Source organism: Agelaius tricolor, unplaced genomic scaffold, assembly GCF_023055355.1.
Source record: "Agelaius tricolor isolate 1412-34295 unplaced genomic scaffold, bAgeTri1.0.p SCAF_9, whole genome shotgun sequence".
Lineage (NCBI taxonomy): Eukaryota > Metazoa > Chordata > Aves > Passeriformes > Icteridae > Agelaius > Agelaius tricolor.
This window is the reverse complement of record NW_027269269.1, coordinates 13,907,281-13,930,435: the sequence shown is the minus strand read 5'-3', so window position 1 is coordinate 13,930,435 and position 23,155 is coordinate 13,907,281. Positions and strand designations below refer to the sequence as shown.

The window sequence follows — 23,155 nt, the reverse complement described above, 5'->3', positions numbered from 1 at the left end:
TGTAGGACACTGAGTTGAGTGGCATATTAAGAATGTTATAAGTTACAAGATGCCACAGTAAAATGAAAAATAATTACAACATAAATAAATAAATAAATAAATAAATAATCTCTCCTTTGCTTATTTACTCAATTCCTTTTCTTTAGCATTAATATGTAGGGTTTTTTAAAGGTAGTTTAAAAATAATACAAGGGATAACATGTGTCACAGTCCTTAGAAAGTGCCCTGAAGATCATACATTGTCACATTTCAAAGAATTATCTTGATCAGCTAGTATTTTTTTTTATTACGTCATAAATACCATCGGTTTTATTGTAATAAAACTTTTGATGTTTTACCTGGAGAGTCTATTCGTCATCCTTACCAGATTATGCAACTAGATGATAGGATCACAAGATCCACCCAATTTTAATGTTCTTTCACTGAAGTCCAAAATTATATTGCTGTAAATATGCTATGAATGAGGTCTCAGGTTTTAACAACGCTCCACCTAGTATATCCACTTTAATAATGGCAGAAGCAGGCACATGTTATGCTACATATATAATTTTGTTTTTCTCCTTCTTCACATTCAGCTCTTTTCTCATTTACCTCTCATCTTGCCCACAGCATCTATGTTCCACTCCAGCCCTTGTGTCCCTATTCCCTTCTTTCCAGTGCAGAGTACAAAGTTCCTCTGCTGTAAGATTAACACACCATATGCTACCATCTGCTCCAAGGAGTGTCCACAGAAAGTTGAAAAAGTACATATTTTCACTCTGTGAAGAACCAGACTTTGATATAAGCATGACTATTCCCACACTGAATATGAAAACATCACATCTCAATAAGGAGAGGTGTAAAAGTTGTTCATTGCAAAAACTAGATGAGTCATCAAAAGTATTCAGAATATAAAATCTTATGCTATTGTTAGTAGCATTATTTTTGACCATGATGTTATTCATACATATTTGTGAAGGGTAGGTTGCACACCTAACTATGCCAAAGGCATCAGCTGGTACAGAATACCCTCACTACATGATGTCATGTAGAGTGACTTATACACTGTTTTGAACACTGAAGTTTTAGATTAAACTGTTGCTGTATTCATGCATCCCTATACAAAAAAAGGTTCAGCTATTTACCAGCTCTCACTATCATGATGAAAACATGGTTGCAACAATCCACATGCAAATTCTTACTTTTTTTTTTTAATACTGCAGAGTAAGTTCTCTGGATATCTGTAGGAGGAAAGACATCTTGACATTATACTATTGGACAAGCATCTCCTCAGAAGGGGCTCTGAATAGTATAAAGCCTGCCAGAGAAATATACTCAGTGTGTGGGAAGGGCAATCTGCTCTCTATTGGTTATAATAAAGCCAGCAGCATCTGCCACTGTTCAGCAACGTCACCACCGCTACTCAATGCCTTAACATTTTTCATTCTCAATTTGTATTCTGAGCCTGCCATACAGCATCTGTCTATTTGAACAGAGGCAATGGGGTGAGGTCCTAAAACTCATCACAGAACTTAATTCCATAAAACTCCTTAAATAGTGATGTCATTAGGCAAGGCCTGACGAAACTTGCTCTTAAGGCAGTATCAAATTCTAGTCACTTCTAGCAAGATGAACTCAATTCTATCAGTACAAAGAATAATGAAATCAAGTGCACTTTTCCATAGCATTTCCCTTTAATCACATACTCTTCTGAATGCTGGATAAAAGGCTTAAGCTCTATGTCAAATAAATATAAAGAGGAAAGCAATTTAGCACACAGTTCTGATTTTATGGACACCTGATGGCTCATAAATGTGTGAGGGAATTCAAGGAAACTTCCCTTGCTCTGTCCCAAAACCAATGCCCATAGGCAGAGGAAGAAGTGGTGCAATACTCCATGAAGTACTGTAAAAAGGATAAATATATATATAAATATGGAGGAGCTGGAACAACTTGCATTCAAATATTAGTCAGAATTGCATGTTTTTAAGTACCTGTGCCACTCTGGCTCAGACATTAAGTAGGAACACATTCTGACTCAGCTACAGTTTCAAATGATGATTTAGCTCTCATCTGCACTAAGACCAGATGCTTTCCCACAACCCATTGATTCAAAAACAGTCATAATTACTATTCTACATATTAGTAGATAAAGAAAAATAAATAAATGTCAACTAAATTAAATTAAGTTTGGAGAGTTCAGATCAAGCACTTTTACCAATGAGTGGCCCTAGAGCACACACCATCCCATGTGTTTCAGCCATTGACAACATGAAGCTACTTCAGCTGCTACTTCAGACCCAGAGAGAATATAAAGTTATTATTAAGTAGAGTAAAAGTCTATACTGTTGAGAGCTGACTGGCAAAAATCCAACAACATCAAACTATCATCATCTATCAATTAGACCACATCAGAGTATTTCAAAGGCATTTTTATGTGCTAAAAAGTGACCTCTTACCTTCAGTGTGTACAGCAGAAACGTAGGTCCAGTTATAGCGTTTGACAATGTCCACCATGGCCTTTGCTTGCTGTGCGTCAGAGGGCACCACTCTCATAAAATACTTGAACAGAGTTTTGTCGCTTAGGTCCATGCTTGTGGCAGAATAAGCAATCTGAGGTATATTGAAAAGCTGCAGCAAGTTCTGGACCTGGATAGCAACAGAGCTGGAGCCAGGCCCAATGACACCAACAATGGGTTTCTTGGAGCGGAAAGACGATGATGATCCATCCACACATCGCACCATCCCTTCCTCTTCTTCCGAAGAAATGAGAGAGTCCCTTATAAACTCAATGCTCTGCTCCAGAGCCACAGCAGAATGCCAGCAGGAGTCCCTTATTTCGCATCCTAGTGTTATATTTGGCAACAGTGTGGGGTCCAAATTAATTCTGTCAAGGGTATGTAGCATTGCCTCCACTCTCTGAATACCATACTGCTCTCTTACCTCTCCACATTTCCTCTCATGAACTTTGTCAACAGTTGGTTGGTGATGGACAGAGAATAGAGCTCCAATGATAATATCACCAGGCATGTGTGCAACCACTCTTCTCTCATTTGCCTGTGCTGAAACCAAAAGCCCAAAGTTCCCGCAGACATCTTCCTTCAACAGCAGGATTGCAAGGAACAGCAAAAGGACCATTTTAGGAAATTTTAGGCTGGTAGAGACAACATGATGGGAAAAAGTTGGAGAGCTGGTGAAAAGCAGTTATCAAATCTTCTGGAGAGAAGGAGCACTATACTGATTGTTAACCAGGAGTTGGCATCTGTTCTCTAAGGAGTCACCATCATCTCCAAGTGGACAGCTATGCAGAGCTGCACATAAGGTCATAATCCTCATACCCTTCAAAAATTAATAAACAAAGAAATATCTTTAAAATTATTTATAAAGTCAGCAAAATATATCATATATATTATGATACAAAATCTTACAATCTTTTCTAAAATTGCACCTATTCCTACAGTGATCAATGCCTGTAATACATTGTCTACTGGATATGCTTCCTTTCATCGTTTTCAAGCTGGAAAACTTTATCTCACTTGAGTGTTTTACAATCTTAGGCTTGTACTTCTGCCAGTTTAAATCAACTTCTTTCTTTTTGACAATCACATTTAAAAATTCTTTGGGGAAATGTTTTCAAATGCACAAAAGACTGGCAACTATTTAGTTCTACAGAAGAAAGGTGTGTTGCCATTTCTAATACATGTCTTCGAAAACAACTCCCTTTAATTTCAGACACTTTCTATATCTCTAATATACATATGTCACACTAATGTACCCTGGACTGCACCCTATTACCCATTTCAGCACTAGGAAACTGCTGTTGACACACAAAGCTGTTATTCTAAGGAATGCAGAATGTATAAATCTGTTTTTATTTTGCAAAATACAACGTGAAATAAGTTGGCTTTTAAGCAAGATTAAGAAAACTGTTTTTATTATTAATATTTATATTTGTTTTAAGCAAAGAAACAATAATTCTAAACCAGCAAAGCAATGAAATTATTTTTGCCTTTTTACATCCTTACTTCAAAAATCATCAAAAAGCAATTTGAAAAATTCTTATTTTGTACACAACCCTACAGACTCCACTGGTATCAAGAAGTCAACACAAACACTGTACAGATGCACTAATTCCCAAAAATATTATATCAGCTACATTTACCTATAGACTGAAATACAATCTGCACTCATCTTCACTGTTGCTGAAGGATAAATAAATAAATAAATCAGCAAACACTTCACATCTTGGGCTGTGGTTAACCTGTGGAACCAGAAAATATATTTGAAAATGCTCTGCACCTGGCAGTGGATTTACAGCAGAAGGTTTCCAGTTTTAAATATAGGGCTTAAATAGTTGTTTGCCAGGTCTTGATTCCTGAGCACATAAATACCATCTCACCTGCCAGTGAATACATTGGTAGTACAGAAAGGTAAGTGCACTTTTATATCTAAGATGCTGAGCTATATAGGGAACCAATATGCCCAATTTCATTTTTAACAAAACAACTGCAAAATTCTGGGGAAGACCCCAGTCTCAGTTTTATTGACATAAATCTTTTGATGCAATAAAAGAAATTTAAAATTTCATACATTTCAGACACCCCCAATCACTTCTAATCCATTAACAATGACTCTAACAGTGCCTACATATTGTAAAGTGAAAGAAACTATCACCATTGAAAATCTACCTCTCTTTCTTCGAGTTGAAATCTCACAGGATTTTAATCTTGAATTTAATCCTCACAGCTAGCTCATTCAATATAGTGGCACAGTGAAACTCTTCCTGATTCTGAAGATGAGACACACAAATATATCCTTCTGCTTGATGTTAGGCTTTCTCTATTATTTTACCAAGACATATAAATTATAAATTATTTTCACAGAGGAGTGAGTGATTTTGAGTGAATATTCCCAAATAAAACACAAATCCTTAGAAAGAGGAAACAATTAATATAATATTTAAATCTTAATTGCAATATTAAAAATTTCAGGTAATATTAATTTTAGTAATATAAAGTGCCAATAATAAAATAAGTTTCAGACAACTGTAAACACTTCAAGAAGGTTTGGTTTTTTTTATTTTGTGAAGAGTTGGCTTATCAATGCTGCAACCCTTTGCCACTAAGGAATAACAGCAATTCAGTTCAGGTTAATTAGTCCCTAATTACAGACTATCATTATTGCTTACGTCTTGCAATTATTTATTCCATCACTCTGAAATTGGTACCATATAATTTGAAACAGTCAAAAGGATGAACTACAGGGGATATCCCTGTACAAGATCAGAGCTCTTAAATTCATATACCTTTAATTAATTGAATGTGTTATGACTTTAAAAATTTTTTAATTATTTATAATCTTACTAACATTTGAACAGATATAGTACTCTGTTACTTAACACCATGGATACTTATTTTTCTGAACTTCTCAAATTAAGGCTACGTATCCAGAACACAAGTGTATATATAGACAAGTGCCAGCTCTGCTGCAGACTGTAACTGGATATACAATTAGATGCCTTTTTATAACCCATCTGCCTTTGAATCTGCAGATGTGCAAGCAGAGAGAGTTCAGGGGCTTGGGGTGAGCTTGTGGTACAAAAAAAATCCAATCCACTATTTTAATTCTGCTACTCATATTCACCAAATTTTTTGGTCTTGTGTTTATGGATTAAAAATTTCCATACAGGATATATGAGAAAGAGAGGGAAGGAAGGCCATTTTTATCTTCTTCCCTCCAAAGAACAGCTGTTTGCTCTTCTCTGCTTATAGTTGTGTCTATCGGTACAAAATTACAGGGTAAAGAGTGAGACAAAGTTGAACGGCTCCTTCATATTTCTGGTTCCACAATGTTAGAATATGTCATAGCTGGGGGACTCCTATTTCTGAAAACAATAAAACCTTTCCCCTCCATGGCATCCAAGGGGAAAGAAGGGGCCAGATGCAGGCTGTGGCTGCTCCACAATTAATGAATTATTGTCTTCACTAGATTAAAGCTAAGGTCAATTTACTTGGGACTTAAAACTTTCTTAATTACACTGAGAACACTTCTTCTGTTTTATTGTATCGGGCTTAGGATTCACATCCAAAGCACCTGAAGTCAATATTTTCACAATGTAATGGAACAAGTTGGAATTTATATTGACAAATATTTTAATGTATTTGTGTTGCATAATAGAGATCTTGTTCTCTGGTCTTGCACTCATAAACTTAAGAACAGAATGGTTGAGGTGGAAAGCCAGTTCAGGAAGTTACGTGGTCCATTCCCTCTGCTTACTGTAAGTTCAACTAAAACACATTTCTTAGCTTCCTGTCCTTTCAGGTTCTTAATATCTCTGAGGGTGGAGAGACAGAAACATTTTTGGGCAACCTGTTTGACCACAGTCACAGTAAAAAAAGATTCTTTTTATACATATTTAAACAGAATTTCCAGTGTTTCAATTTGTGTTTATTGCCTGTCATCCTTCTGATGAAGGATGGCATAGCTGGCCATGCCTAAGAAGATATCCTGAGAATAATCAGGTAACAAATCCTATTTCAGGCAAAATGGTTGAGCAGAGAGCTGGTAGACTAAGCACACTAATAATATTTCCTGGAGAAAGTCTTCCTGAAGAGAAGATGGCCAAGGGAACTATTCAAATATACAATTTCACTGCGCTTCTCTCCCAAAAGAATCACATACAAGTCCCTTCATGTTTTGATTACAATTCTCTCTTACTACAGACAGCTTATTATTACAACCAGGATGAGTACTAAAACAAAATTAAGTAAAATTTCATAAGCTTAAATATAACTCTTTAATTTGTTAGAGATAATCCTAAAGGGAATTTGACATGCCATAGCCCTCAGATTGAGAACAGACTTATCAGCAGTTTCAAAGACAGTGAACTCCTAAGTGCATGCACAAAGTAATGGGAATTGCTTCCCATTTAATAATTTATCTGTTTTGTTTTCATTGATGGACAACATTCACAGCACTTATAATCACATTTATTTTTCACACTGTTCAATTTCTTCATCATCAATGTACTTATCCCAAACTGACAGAACCATAAGCAAAATGGAATCAGGTACTTAATTACTGGTATGTCAATGTTTCTTGCTTATTTCTGTTATGGATTTAACTATAAACTTATCCTGAAGTCACATGCTTTAACAACAGAGGACACTTTGGTCTCAGTCTTTTGCTCCACTAACCTGAGGCTTGGAGCAATTGCAGAGGAAGTAGGACAGAAAAATAACACTCCCTATCAGTCCTTTGTTCAGTCTCGCCTCAGACGAAAGTTTACATACTACCCAGATGACTGAAGACACAGATCTGATGAAGCACTCAACATGTTCCTGTGACCTCTGTTCTCCCTGGCAATCCAAACTTCATGCCAGACTCTGTCAGAAGAAATTCTCAGCTGTTCCCTTAGGGCAGAGTTCCAGCTACATCATGTTGAGGTTTAACCGAGTAGAAAATGAGCATCTGTAATATTCCATGAAACATCTCACAAATCTTTTGTTATTAAAAATATATAAATCTTTCAAAATTATACCAATCTCAAATGCATGTCCATCAGTACTTGCAGTCTGTAGAGATCAAAAGAAGCAAAAAGCACTCTAATATCTAAGGGCATTATTAAACAACTTGATCAAAAATCAGACTATGAGCAGCGGTTCACAAAGAGCTGATTTTCCACTATATTTGTGGCTGAGACTTTATACAAGGGATGCATCTGACTGTTGTTAAGGGCTTCTGCTCCCGCAGGTGTAAGTGTGTTCAAAGCTGCAGGGTGACCCCCTTTCCACCGGGGCTTACATTATTATAGCAGCGCCCACTAGCGAGCCCGCAGCGAGGCACCTGTGCTCTGCAATCTGAGCCGCTTGGCACCACGGCCTCTCACAGGCAAAACATCCACTCGGCAGAGGGAAATTGTTTTATTTATTCTCATCTGTATCATGGGGGGGGGGGGGGGGGGGGGAAATTTAAAAGAGATAAGTAACAACGCTTCCCTTTGGGTTTCTTGTTTGTTACATTTTCGTAAGTTTACAGCAGGCTTGTTCACAGTTTCTGAATCTTCAGGCAGATTTAACTAATAAAAATAAAACATCAGATTATTTAATCAAAGAACAGTGCTGTAATAGAACTCATGGCCCAGGCCAGGAAAGCACTTAGGAATATGTTCTGTGCTTCTCAGAAGAATACTATTGGTCAAATAGCTGTAAAGACTTATCTAAAGTTTAAGGTTCTCCTTAAAGGATTTTTAGGATCAGAAAAATCACAAAAACTAATGTCCTTAAAACCCATTCACTTGTAGTGACAAAATTTACTTATATATTATGTTTGTATAACTTTAAGCCATTTTACCTGATGATTAAATACTTTCCAGGCATTCATTTACAATACCTACCACAATTAATTTAAATCCATCACAAATTAGATAATACATGTTGATATAGATCAAATCAGTATATCCCAAGGAATTAACCTATGTTTTGTGATCAGAGAAGACAAAACCATAGCAAGCAGCAACTGAATTTCTTTTTCACAGTCAGTCATGTCACTTCTCTCACAGTAAAGATCTTACAGTAGCAAAATATGGAACAGCCTTAGAAACAGTTACATAAAGAGAGCAATCTCTCAGCTCATCTTGATTTGTACCAATGTTAGGAGAAAGTACACTGAGGATGCAAAGCTTTGCTGAATTCTGCTATGGCATTTCAAACTCCAAGCATTGCATTCAAACTATTCTGGTAATCTCTCTCCCAACATTCTGGGGAGGCTCATTTTGCAGAAGGGGGTCCCCCCTACCCATTCCTCAGAGGTAATGCACTTTGGTCACACAAAACCTGATGCACTCAAATGGTATTTATTTGAAAATATTAAAATATGAGCACCCTGTTCTGAGATTCCTACTGTGGTTTCTTTTTTTCTGTGCACAAACAAAACAAAACAAATAAAAAACCCAACACCAAGCCAGCATTTTTCATTATATTATCAGTTCTGCAAATTCCACTGGACATTACATCAAGATCTTTGGAAAAAAAACCAAAAACAAAAACAAAAACAAAACAACCAAAAAAACAACCAGAAAACTGACTTTATACAAAAGGAGAGACTACAAAGCAGTTCTCCATAATTCCACTTAGAAATATGAAAAAGCTAAGCAACAAGGGAGAATTTTCACCATTTGGTCAGAACATCCACTGGAAATGATAGACTGAAGTGTTGATCTCATTTCTTCATAGCTAATAACCAGAGAATGCTTTAATTACCAACAAGACCCTTAGGAATCCCTGGAAGTTCTTCCCCATGTTGCGTTTACACACACTTTCAGGTTGCTGAAACAATTTTGGCTTTAATATGTAGGTTCCTCATTTCCCAGGGAAACTTGCAATGGTCTCTGTAATTTTGCCAAATGTACTATGTATTGCTGCTGTTACCAAAACCCACTTATACCATGTAGTGCAGGAACTAATAGACCAGGTGTGTTTTCATCTATAATCCTTGACATTTTAACAATTAATAAAACTGTATGGGATGGAGGAGGTGATCAAGAGAAGGCAATAGCTGTTTCAGAAAACATTTTCCAGCAAGTTGCAACAAGAGTGGTTATGGTGGGATGCCACTATGCCAGCAATGTCATAACTATGCAGGAAGATAAAATGACAGAAAAGCCATATAGGGACCCAAAAAATACTCTGTGAATATTTGAAAGAATGATTAATGATCATGTTACATAAATATTAAAATGTAGTCAAAGTATTTGAGAATTCGCAGAAGATTAGCATGCGATAGAAATGTTTAGGAATATGGTAATCAAAAAAACCGAGTCATAGGGAATTTAAAGAGCCTGTCAGTTAACTCCTCTATACATCTTTCCCTTTCAGGATTTAGAGTGGTGTATTTTTAAGATGATTCTCTGCCACTTTTGAGATGATCCCCTACTTTGTCCTCAAGCCTAGGAGAAAGAAACGTCTTGTCTCTCCCTGCACCCAGTCACCTCCTCCCCATCACCGGGAATTGCTTCTCAGGGAAGAGATGGGATGTGAGTGGGGCTGGGGGGGTGGCGGGGCCCCAGGGTGCGGGACAGGGCTGCCGGCGGGCAGCGAGCAGCGAGGAGCGGACGCTGTCCCTGGTGCTGAGCACCGCCCGCCGCCCGCGTTTGCACCAGGCAGGTCTGGAGAAGAGGGAGACAAAAATAAAACAACCTAGAAATCAACCGGTGGTAAAAAATGCCACGGTGGTCACATTTGGCACGCAGGATCATCTTTTACATTTTTTACTAATAAATGCATAGATCTGGGTCTTAGAGAAAACTACTGAAGGAGAATAACTCCCAACATAGCTACCTGCGCCGGCACAACTAAGCGGCTGTGCACACAGACAGACATGCATGTGTGCATCCACACTGGTGCTTAGGTCTCTGTCTCCATGCTCGGCTAGTGCTATCACTGTCCCCTTCAACCCATAATGAATCATTTTTGCACGTGGGGGGATTAGCTTTGATTATTAAATAAGTAACAGACGGGACTCGCTGAGCAGAGCCAAGCGATTTGTCCCAAGGTCACACAGAAAAGTCTATGGCTGAGCTAAGCCTGGCTGTCTCTGGAAAACAAATACATCCCCATTTCCATTACACCTTCCTAGCAAGACAAATCCCACTTGTGAGCAGAGGGACTATATCACACATCACCAAGCCCAGGTATGACAGTACCCCCAGTCCCTGCAGCCCCACACAAATCATGCTCCTTGGGAGGGATCAGTGCCAGCTGCCCTCCAGCACCCTGACCTCACAATGCCCCTGCAGCCCCTAGAGAGGTACCCCACCAGGTGGCTTGTTGATGCCCCAGGGGTTGTGCTAGTCCTGCATCAACCAGGGCACAGAGCAAAAGCAAGAAGGGAAGGAGGAGGGGGGGAAGAGTCCCTCCTTCATCCACAAGGTTTCTGTCCACAATCCAGGGCACATAAATACCCTCTCCCAACCCACAGCATTACCTTGTCAGTGGCAGCAAGTGCTTCTTCCCACAGTGGTGGCAAAATAGTCCTTTTGGTGGAAATAATTAAGACAGGTAGGGGTAGGCACCTCCTATTTTCAGCCACGGCAGAGATAGCACTTCTCACACAGACCTTCTGGAGCTGAATAATCCTCAAATGCCTCTGCAAAGATCACCAGCAGGTGAGCCCCACTCGGCTAGCATTGTCACTCCTCCAGCTATGGGCACATCCTATTTTCTTCTGATCACAGGCAAATGCTGAGGACCGAGTACCCTACCCTCGCAAATGCATGCACATACACGCCATGCAACACGCTGCTCTCTCAGCATCGCCCAAATCTCATTTGCAAGAGGCGTGAACAGTGCCTGGATTTAAGGGAGGGGGAAGGCATGAGGAGGAGGAATAAACAAACAAACGATGAAACAACAGATGGGTCTTTGCTCTCTGCCACCACAGCCTTGGTCTTCCTAAATACTTGCTGCAGCCTGACCCACCTGCTTCAACACCTCCGCCCTTCCTCACATTTGCAATCTCTCTGTGTTTATAGTGAGCTAGCCCTGCGTTCTGCCCTGTGAGAAAATCTCTCCAGATGCTCTGAAGGTTGTAAAGTCCCCCTACAAAGCGACGCCTCTCTCCGGCACTAAGCTCTGGCAAGTAAGAAAGCAGTAATCGGTTCAGAACAGCATCATCCAAAGGCAGGGAAAAAAAAAAAAAAAAAAAAAAAAAAGCGGTTTAAAACGGAGTCGCGGGGAAGAGTTTACCCCTGCGGTACCGGTGACCTTTTGCGAGCTGCCCCCCCGAAGTTTGCTGTCTGTCCAGGTCGTGGTGCTGGTGCTGGGGTCCCGGGCACTCCGCTGCCGCACCGGGCTGGGGGGCGAGGGGGCTTTTTGTATGGGCGAGTACCGGGCTTCAGCGCAACTTTTTAGTGCCACCAAGTGGCACAGATCCCTCCAGGAAACCAAGCGGCATGCCAGCCTGCGCTCTGCCTGCTGCTCTCTGGCAAAGGGAGAGAAAGGGATGCAAGAGCAACCACCAGCCCTCTACACAAAAATGCACATGCAGAGACGGGAATATCAAGCAAAAAGGAGGGAAAGGAGGACAGGTTGCCCTCTCCAGCCCTCGCCCCTTCCCTCGCCTGCAGGGTGACAGCACTGGGCACGGCAAGATGAGGAGCGATGCCCCCGCCAAGGGCAAAGCGAGCTGCCAGCCCCTCGGCCGGGATGTGCCCCCTGCTCCTGTCCCCGCGGGCTGCCCCCGCTCCTCCCCAGGCAGGTGTTACCTGCAGCCACCCCTTCCTGCCCGGCTCTCTCCCCTCTGGCAGCCCGGGCTCTCTGGACCCAGAGGCTCTGCAGTTCCCTGCCAGCCCTCTGCTTCCTCAGCCAGCATCCCTGGACCGTATCTGCAGACCTACGGACAGGCTTTTTATTTGCCTACATTCTGCCCACAAGCTCGGTACCCTCGGAGCCCTTCCGCTTCCCCGCCCTCCCACAAATCCCACAGCAACACTCTCGCCTGCTGACTACCTGCTGCCCGCAGAGCGCGTTTACCTTTCCTCGGTTAACCCTTCCCTTCGGAAGCCAGCCGAAGCTTTACCTTCTCCTCCGGTATCCCTGCATTTCCCCAAATCCTCTCCTCTCCCTCTCTCCCTCGTTCCACGGCTCAGCCCCGCACACCCGGCTCCTGCTTCCATTCACACCCAGCCATCCCGCACGGCACCGCACCGCTCCGTTCCTCCACCGGGGTGGGCACGACGGCTCTGAGCGCGGGGAGCGGGGCTGTGGCCAGGCGTGGGTGGGTGGGAAAGGTCCGGGGTAGCCTGAGCCCTGACAAACTCAACACATCCCTGCAGCCCTACTGCAACAACAAGGAACACCAAGGAAACGCCACCACACAATGCCAGACAGAGATCATGTCTTTATTTAAAGCTGTTCTTAGCAAATAAAAAAATAAATAAAGTAAAATGAATTAATAAATAAATAATAAAGCAAAATGCCATTTAAGTAAGAGCTGATCAGCATTTAAAAGGCTGCTGACCATTTACCAGGCTGTATTTGCAGGGAAGGATTAGCTCGTGCATCCATTTTCAAGAATTAACAGCCTTTCTCTGCCACTGTTCCACAGCTTGACACTCCCTGCTGGTTCTCCCCTCTTTGAGTTGCTGCTTAAAATATTATCTCTTTTTATTTTTTTAAAGCAGCTGCTGAATGACCCAAATCCCAGCCACTACATGATGTGGCTCCCCCAGTGTGACTGCATTGCCATGTCCAACCTACACTATGTCCTCCTCACACCCCTGCCCCTCCGAGTTAACTTTGATAAAGTTGCTAGAGCATAGAGGAAAAGTCTTACTATGACTCCATATGTGCCCCTAATTCCCTGTGATCCCTTTATTGTTGTGTCTCTCCCACTAGATTACCAGCTTGACTGCTTCTTTCATCTCAGATTGTGAAGGATAGATATCCCACATGCCCTTACCAGGTGTGGAATATGGCCTCTCCTTCACATCATCCTTCAGTCCCAGCCACAGCCTGGCTGGGAGCCCATCACCTGGCACCTGCTTCACACCCTTACCCAGCTCTCCTGGCTCCTTCAGTCACAGAAGCCCTGGAAAAGGCCAGGTCTTAAGCAGAGGGCACTGTGAATGTGTGTGACTCTAACTCTTTTTTTTCTTCTATACAGTTCCAAGAGATTCTGTGCGGGTGCAAAAAGGAATCAAGGTGGGTTATTACATGACAGGGTACACCCCACTAGTTGCCATTTCTGTCACTGCCCTGGTGGGCTGACAGGTAAGGAGCATCTTTCCTCTTCCTCCCTAGACCCATACTTCTCTTAGACACTCATCTTTCTGATTCTCCACACTTCTCTTAGACTCTCTTCTTTCTCATTAACCATGTGCTGTGAAATGGCTAGAAGGTCAGGAGCCTGGAGACAGAGAAGAAGAAGGGGCATGTATTTGTAGAAAAGCACAAACAGACAGAAGTAGGGGAGGCTTGTGTCTGTAGAAAGTAATGGTGAGACCAAAAGCAAAGTGGCATTGCTGTGCACAGGGGTCTGGAAGGAATCAATGTTGAATGAATTGAGGCAGAGGGGAGGTGCCATTGCTTTGCTGGGCTGTCACAGCAGTTGTCTGCCTTCCCCTGGGACTGTGTGTGTGATGAGGGAGTTGGACAGCAGGCACATCTCATTGGCAGCAGAGACAGCCAGCTGGCTGGCAGGGAGCAGGGTGACCCCAGCAGGAGATGGAGAGCATCCCCACACAAGCAGGACACACAACTCTGGGTAGAAGCAGCCATAGGGGATGCAAAGCAGCTCCTACACACACATCCCCAAGGGCTCCCTGTGAATCACAGCCCAGAGTCAGAGTTCATTGTGCCAGATGTTTGGAGCAGCTGGATCAAAGATTAAAGGAGGCAAGCAGAATGGATGGGGGCAGCCCTAGCATTTGCATTCCTAATGCCTCTCATTGACCCTTTAAATGGGGTCCCAATAAATACAGACATATAAAAGGTCCTTGTCCTTTCCTCTCTTTTTCCCCTTTCTCCCCTCCTCCCTTTCCATCATTCTCAACTATTTCACAGAACCCATAAAATTAGCTGCTGTCTTCTCTACTGTTGGTAGATTCAGTTTCTCCTACTACCAAATTTTCCCTCCTATTTTGATACTATTTTTAAAGTTAACGAAAAGAAAGCTTCCCCTTCCTGTTTGCAACATCACCAACAAAAGATAAATAAACTGTTACCTGAATAAGGAGACATAATGACTACAATTTACAAGCCCAGTATTGGTAATACTCATTACTTTTGTGGCAGTAGCACCTATAAATACTAACACATTGGCAAGGCTGTACATTTGCTGTATCTCTGCACTCTGAGGAACTTGTACATACAGAAAATTGCAGGGGGAAAAAGAGTATGAGTAAGTCTCTGGTATAATCAGTGTCTCTGAAGAGCATCCTAACCACAGTAACATTTTAAGACAGAAAATAAGGAGGCTAAGGGAATAGTAATTTGAATTCTCCTCAGTTCCAGAATTAATATACATTGTGGGACACAGGCAGCACAATCAAAGTGTGGACAAGAAGGTTGCTGTTGTATTGACCAAATTAGCCAAGTGTCTGCTTTCTTGCAAAGTAATCTCTAAACCAAAGACAAAAAAAGGAAAAAATGGATATTATATATTTGTATGTATATTACTTATACAATACATATTATTTGTATGTATATTATGTTTATATATGTGTATATATATATATATATATATATATATATATATATATGGCAATGTTTGCTCCTTTTTGGATAAAATGGAATAATCCAATATGCTTATAGTTCATGATATACTTAAAATCAAGAAAATTACTCTTGCCTCCCTAGCAAGTACACTAATGGTAAGTCTGTCATGTAGGAAACAAAAAAAGGTGCCAAATATGATATGAAACACATATTAAAAGAAAATCTAGCCTGCTAGGGTATAATAATACTTTTAGAATCCTTATCCTTAGTTGGTGTTGTTCTTCCAGACTTGAGGAATACAAGGGCCTGATTTTATATGCTTCTTTTGTAGAGATTTATGTATAAACTTCAAATTCACCTAAGAGTTCTCCTGGTTTCAGCTACCATAGGGTTCAGTTCTTCTCAGTGACAGTTGCATTGCTGTGTTTTGGATTCAGAATGAGATATTTTGAGGTTTTGCTAAGTCATGTTTATCCTAAGTCAAGGATATTTTTTTCTTGTCTCTTGCTCTGCCACTGCATAAAAGAATCTGGGAGAGAACATAGTTGGGACAGGTGACATGAACTGACCAAAGGGATATTCCAAACCATAGAACTGTCATGCCTAGTAGGTAAACTGGAGGAGTTACCCAGAAGGGGAACAAATCTGGGGTCAGGAAAAGGGGTCTGACATTGGTCAGCAGATGGTGAGCAATTGAATTGTGAATCACTTGAGTTTTCCCAAATTGTTATCATTATTATCATAATTGACAACAAGTGCCATATTTTACTTGACTTTTGATTATTAAATTGTTCATGTCTCCACCTACAAGTATTATTTTGACTCTCCTCCCCATTCCACCAGATTGGGTGTAGGGAAGAGGGGGGTTGAGAGACCAGTTGTGGGGTGTTTAATTTCCAGCTGGGCTTAAACCACTACAGAGTGAATAAAGGAAGATTTTCTTTTTAAGGGTGCAGTTCATGTGATCTACCTTAAACATTTTGTTTAGGATGACAAAGGGGGAGACATTAAGATGCACCCACTTCTCTTCAGAGATTCCAAAGTGAATCTATTCCTCAGAGGTATATCCATAGCTTGAAAGCACCACTGTGCTTTCAAGGAATCTGACTATTTTTTCACTCTTGGTTGTGCATAGGTATAAAAGAGACAGTGAAATACCAAATACTTTAAAGACTGTTCTAGTTCTTTGCAAGGAAGCAACCCAGGTCTTTAAGGCTGGGAAAAATCAGAAACTCCAAACTGAACCTAGGTCTGAAACTCCTTCACTGTTATTCAGGCCCCGAGTAAGGATTCTTACCTTAGATTTAGATTTAGAATCTAAAATAAGAAATGCCTATAAGATCGTGTTTGGCCTGACTCTTATGCTCATCATTGGAAAACAGGACATGAGAGAGGAAGAAAGAATACAGAGCTCTGAGAAGGATGCTTGCAAGAAGAGTTAAAGGGGAACAAGAATTTTTCTGTGGAGATTCAAGTGTGTAACAGAGTGCATCAGGTGTTGCTAAGAGATTATAGCACACAGATGTCCTCAGATTTACCCACAAGAAATTATTTTAAGAGAACAAAACCAGTTTTCCGGGCATCTGAGTAAAAAATGAAAACCAAATTATTGAATTTACCCTAGAAAATTGTTCTATGTGTCCTCCCTGTAGCTCCTTCTTGGCACTTTCTAGGGAATTAATTTCATGTCTAGAGTAGCTGTACTTGCCAAAAGGGGTAAGTGGAACTTTTGCAGAATTACAACTCTGGTTCACATTAGTAGGAGTATTCAGGGGCAGTAACTTCAACTGCAAAGGTTTGGTTTATATTCATCTTTATTACTAAAGATATTATCCCTATTATTCAAGATAAGTTTCCTGTTGGTTCAAATGTTATAAGCATTTTTAACTTTATAAAATCAATAAAAATGTGTTAGATTTACCTGATTTCTTCTTGCTTCCTTTGTTATTTCCACTTTCTTGAATTATCTGTGCATTTTATGTCTACCTATTGTATCCTATGCTATTCCAATCACTATTTTCCACCAAAGAATTGTAGCTCAGTCATCAAGAGACTCAAAACTGTGTGTGAGAATCTAAATTAAATGCAATCAGCATACATACATTAAAAGGAGAGCTTAGGGTACAGTCAGACCTCCCTATTAATATTGAGTGAAATACATGACTCCAAAACAAAAATAAAAAAGTAAAATTCGGTAACACTAAGGTTCTCAGGAAACTCCACACTCTACAAAGATGTTTTTGTCTGTGCTGAAAAAAGTGGTTTAGCATTCTCACATCATTCAAAATCTGATGCTACTGCTCCTATTTCTACTCAGCAAGTTCCAATCTGAGTGGGGGAGTGCTTCTAATGAAGGCTGACAGAATGAAACCTCCAATTATGCTGCAGTATGATACACTATCTTCTCTCTGCAGTGAGAGTAGAATATTGAATGAGTGAAACTCAACCCAGTTGGGCATCTACAGCTGAACAGTGGGGAGGCAATGGCAATGGGGCCATTGTGTTGTGAAGTCCCCAAACCCACACAAAATGGGATCCATGTTGTGTCAGTGTTATTGATTCATGTGAATTCAAGGCAGAGAAGTTCCTGGCTCTGAACTGGATTCTCCCCTGAGAACTCTACTCATTCCAGGATACAGACCATGCACCCATGAGAAAGAATGATATCAGAGGTAAATATCCTTACAAATTAATTTTATTCATAGAATCATAGGTGTGGTGCAGGTGTTGGGAGGGATCTTAAAAATAAAAATCATCTCACTCCATCCTCCTTGCCATGGGCACAGACACCTTCCATGAGACCAGGCTGCACTAAGGCCCATCTGGCCTGGTCTTCAGCACCTCCAGGGATGGAGCATTCTCAGCTTCCCTGGGCAACCTGTGCCTGTGTCTCACCACCCTCACAGACAAGAATTTCTTTCATATATCTAAACCTCCCCTCTATCAGTTTAAAACCTTTCCCCCTTGTCCTGTCACTGCATACCCCTCTAAAAACTCCCTCTCCCACTCCTTACTTGTCACTTTAGTTACTGAAAGTTGCTAGGAGGTCTCTCTGGAGCCTTCTCTTCTCCAGGCTGAACAACCTCAATTCTTTCAAACTGTCTTCACAAGAGAGCTGTTTCAACCCTCTGATTCTTTCATGGCCCTCCTCTGGGCACACTCCAACACATCCTTGCTTATCTTGGAGACCTCAGAGCTGGATGCAGAGATGTTAGACAGCTCTGGTCCCAACACCTGTCCTTGAGGAACATCACTTGTCATTGGTCTCCACTTGGATATCGAGCTGCTGACTGCAGCCCTCTGTAGCTATCTGACCAAGTCCTTATCTCCTGAGTGGTATACCTGTAAAATTCATGTCTATCCAGTTTAGAGAGAAAGATGTTCTGCAGGACAGTGTCAAATGCTTTGCACAAGTCCAGGTAGATGACAGCAGTTGCTCTTTCCTCATCCACCAACACCATTAGCCTGTTGTTAGGAAGCCTTCCAAATTTCAGGCATTTGCCCTTAGTGAAGTCATGTTGGCTGTCATCAATCACCTCCTTATTTTCCGTGTACCTTAGCATGGTTTCCAGGAGGATCTGCTCTATGATTTTACTGGGCACAGAGGTGAGACTGACTGACTGGTGGTCCCCATGGTCTTTATTTTTTCCTTTTTTAAAAATGGTGTTAAGTTTTCCTTTTCCACTCTCTGGATTGCCATATGTTCTCACATATGAATGTGTGCCTGCTTCTCTCTGTCTACAGAAGACCTCATCTGTTCGATGCTCCTGGTTGAAAACAGACACCTACTAGAAAGTAACCTGTCCGTGTTCTGCCTTTCAGCCTCTCCCATAAGCTCTTTCATTCTCAGGTGGAATTTCATGCACCCCAGCTCATCACTGACCATTATGGAGAACTGCCCTTTGATTGGAGAGCCACCCTCAGGACTACCCTGCATGAAAATAAACCAAACTGAGTAAAAAGGTGGTGAATTTCACCTGATAAAAATTCTGTCCTCCAGAAGAAAGGGGCAAAATGTCACCGCAATGCTTCACACTGATCATCTTACTGGTATATTTCAGCTGAAACACTTATATTTCCAGCTATTCTTGGCCAGCTGATTCCTCCTGCTGACACAGTGATATGCATCCCGTTCCCCCTATGAACAAAGGAGGTTGGCAGAAGACTGGGAAATACATAGCACAGAACAACCTTGCCCTAGCAGTAACACAGACTTGGATCAGCACATGCCTGCTTGGCAGTTCACCTGCCACAGAAGGTGACTTGGAGCCAGCTCTGTCTCCTTGCTTGTAGCTATTTCTGTGCAAAATGTCAGCTCAGAAGTAGAACTAGTAACAGTGGCAGGGGACATAGACACAAAATTATTTCAGTCCTTCAGCATCCTGCAGGACCAAAAAGAGGGGGGAAAAGGACTAAGGCAAGCAGTAATCTGAGGTGTTGTTTGGTGTATATCTTTAAATTATAAATCCCCAATATTGCTTTCCAAGGTAAACAATTACTGTAGTTACCATAGTAACACCAAGTTGACAAAAAAGTCTTTGTATTTTGAAGATGACTATTTTGTTGAGACACAGCAATGTGGCTGCTGTTCACAAATTGACGTTTCTGTCAAACTAATTAATTCTCTATGGCCCATTGAAGAAGCAGGTGCACCTCAATTTTTTATTGACACTGAGTAAGCTCTTGAATTTGTGAAATGGTTCTGTTTTTGGTTTTGGGGTTTTTTTTCACTCCAGAAAAGGAAGAGGCTGATGAAGAAAATTAGTATATAAATTACTTCGACCTATAATTAAATACCAAATGCATTTCCCTTCTCTTACATATTGCTCTGTTTTTCCCTTAGTTAAATATATCTACACAACAGCCCAAAATTTTTTCTCTATCAAACTTTCTCCCTTTGACTATCAGTGCACACTAAAAGAAAATACGACTAAGAGAAATGCAGCTTTCTTTTCAAATGGTATATGACTCTAGACATATAAATGTGCTTTATTGAGACAAACCCACAGCTGACTGGTCATATTCTATTTATACTTAGGGCTTCTCCTAATATCTTTTCTGGATTCTTCTTTCAATCAAAAGTTGTGCCTACTGGATCAATATTCTGATTGCTGATGGAGCCAAATCATTTACAGTAATGTCTGAGCATGAGCAGCTTGGATATTCAGAGTGGATACATAACAAAACTTTCCTTATCAGACGTAGGCTGCTGTAATGTGAATTCTGCCTCTGGTTGTCTATACTTCCTTCATGATCAGTGGATAGGAACTGGTGCGTGGCTGATAAAATTAGTGTCATAGTGTCATCCCTAAGAAGTCCTCAAATGAAAGTACCTCAAGATTGGCTAATTTATGGAAACAAGAGTAACTGAGAAGAAAATACCTGCCTTATGAACTCTTAGATTTAAGCCAGATGAACATGACATGGTTTTCATAAAAAAGGAAAAGAAGTATTTAAAAAATTGTTTAGTTAGGAAATTGTCAAGACTCAGGTATAAACTTCTTTGTGGAGAGTGACTGAAACAACCACCTGTTTTTTCCTCAGCATGGGCCACTAGCTGAATATGAAGTTTAAATGATCACTTCTCCACTTTTCCTGTGTTTAAACATCAGTCTGTGCATTAAAGTAGCTCAGACACATGGTGTGCTAAAGAACACTCTGAGCTTATTCATTCGTCAAACCTACCTTATTGTGCATATTTCTAATGCAGCTACACCTACAGCACTGAGCTGACAGAAATACTTATCACAGTGCAGCCCCACTGAGACTCCCAATATGAACTCTCATCTTAAGAAGCCACGTGAAAAATCCCACTGCGGCCCCAAGAAGTTTTGAGACATCATTTCAGGTTTAAATAGGATGGAAAATAAAATAAATAAATGAAAAAAATTGTTAGAATTATATCTCTGAAGGTCTCATGTATGAGCACTTGGATGATCTCTGAATGCAGAAGTAAAAAAGAATAAAGAATGAGTAAGGCAACAATGAAACCCTCCTTGTGTTTTGGTAGGAAAAAATCAGTGTCTCTTTTTTTTTTTTCCCCCACACAGGTACAGCTCTTCTGCACTTTATTAGAAAACTACAGTAACTGTTCCATGTTTCTAGTACAGCTCTAGGGTAGGCCAAATGCTTGCCTTACCTGCTTCTCCCACTTTTCTTTGAAGGTGGTCATGTTTTGCTAAAGCAAAAAAATTTTAAAAATTTGGAAGGGAAGTAAACAAAAATCTGCCATTCCCTGTTTACTTGATATGAAACTGGGGTGAGATGAAGATGGGTCTCAAAAAGCCAGCTAATATGCAAAGCCTGCACAAAGAGAGAAAAGTACTTATTCTTATAGAGGTGAATAGGCTTTTGATTGGTTCCAAACCAGTACCACTGAATAAACAGTATGAATGAAAACAACCTGAAATAATAGGTCAGATCTAAGAAAGAGAAACATCTGAACCTCCCAAGTGTCTGGAGGACCTGACCTAGAAGATGGATGGTAGTTGTGTGTAATGCCAAAACTGCAGTGATATCTATGCATGTGCTACTGCAAGGAAGACAAAGAGGTATTGTTTTAAGCAGAGATAAAATGTTGTGCTGTATAGAAAAAAGAACCAACCCACAACTCTCATGCACACAGGCAAATTTCACATGTAAAATGGCCCCAAAACACTGCTTTGTGCACAGGTCTATTAACTCTAATGAAAAAAAGAAACAAAGCTTTCATGATATGGTCGAGTTTGTTAGGATCATGCTTGACTAGACAATTCCCTTCTGAGTTGATTCTAATACTTCCACAGCAAAGAACTTCTTTTTGTTAAGCTTTTTATAAATACTGATCATACTTCTGTTCTTTTGACGCTGTTGTTTACAAATAAAACAACATGATTTTGCTTACATGGAGTTTAAAGTCTTTGAAACCAAAGATGCAAAAGCTTTGATGATGCAATGAGGGAACCAACTTCACAAGACATATCAGCCTAGATTTCTTTTTTTTTTTCTTCAGCTTTGCACACAAAGAATTTGCAGCCTCTTTGATATTGACACTACTGACCTGCTTTTGCAGCAAGAGGATACTTGTTAATTCTTCAGAAATACCCTTAATAATTTCAGTAAGAGAAGGAAATAATACAAAGAAAAGGAGCTAAGTGTGGAGGAAGACTGTTAAACAACTGCAGAAAGCACAAACAGTTTGGTAATGATTTGCTACATTAAAGAAGATACTGAGAGTGTCATATTTTCTTTGTGGCCATATTCAAGAAATTCATTCCAAATATAGAAAGTTTGCTGCTTGTGTTGACTCAAAATAAATTACTCCTGTAGCCAGAAATGGGTTATTCAAAGATGGCTTCTGGAACAAGCAAAGATTTTTAAAATACTGTTGGAAAGATGGCAAAAATCACCTACCCATATTCAAGGCCTGCTGTTACAATTCAGCACCCAGGCCAGCTATCAGATCCACTGACATGACAGCAGTATTCATCACACCTCCCGCTGGGTTTTTGGGATATAGATTCATTACTTTTTTCTATAAGTTTGCTCATATCAAGACCTAATATAAAAATGCAATTTAACAAACCACATTGTCTTCAAAAATCATGCCCTCTGAAACACAGAACTTTGCTCTGTTGCAGTCCTGTGAACTGCAATCCTCCAGGGTTTTAATATCACGACTGTCCATGTAAATTAAGTTTTATGGGTTTACTATGATTTGAAAGCTCTGCAGGTTACCATCCTTCTGTGTGACCTTTTCCTGAACTTGATAAAATAATCAGGATTTTGATTTAAGTAGAAAAACAAGATGAGAAGTATTTAGCTACAAATATTTTAAAGCTTGCCTGCTCATCAATTCTATGTCATCCTCTGTTTTTTGTAGGGGAGAAGTTGAGAAGTCAATCTTCCCATTTTTTAGGGCTTTTTGTCTGTTTTTTTGGTTTGATTTGCCTTGGTTTGGTTTGTTCTGGGGAGAACTGTGC

At 40.4% G+C, this 23,155-nt stretch overlaps 1 protein-coding gene across 6 annotated transcripts in view; it reads right to left on the bottom strand.

The window, feature by feature from the left end:
- Positions 1-12,647, bottom strand: part of GRM5 (glutamate metabotropic receptor 5) — a 245,731-nt gene extending 233,084 nt beyond the window's left edge. The window contains exons 1-3 of one of the 6 annotated variants that reach the window (XM_071432802.1): positions 12,510-12,647; positions 10,963-11,124; positions 2,439-3,318 (exon numbers count right to left, since the gene is read on the bottom strand). In XM_071432802.1, coding sequence (XP_071288903.1) covers positions 2,439-3,117 — 679 coding nt within the window. In that variant the 5' untranslated portion in view covers positions 3,118-3,318; positions 10,963-11,124; positions 12,510-12,647. Of the gene's footprint in view, positions 1-2,438; positions 3,319-4,141; positions 4,241-10,962; positions 11,443-11,723; positions 12,060-12,241; positions 12,371-12,509 lie in introns of those variants that run through there. The other 5 variants (XM_071432804.1, XM_071432803.1, XM_071432805.1 and 2 more) reach the window with 5 other exon arrangements.
- Between the last annotated feature and the right edge of the window lie 10,508 nt (positions 12,648-23,155).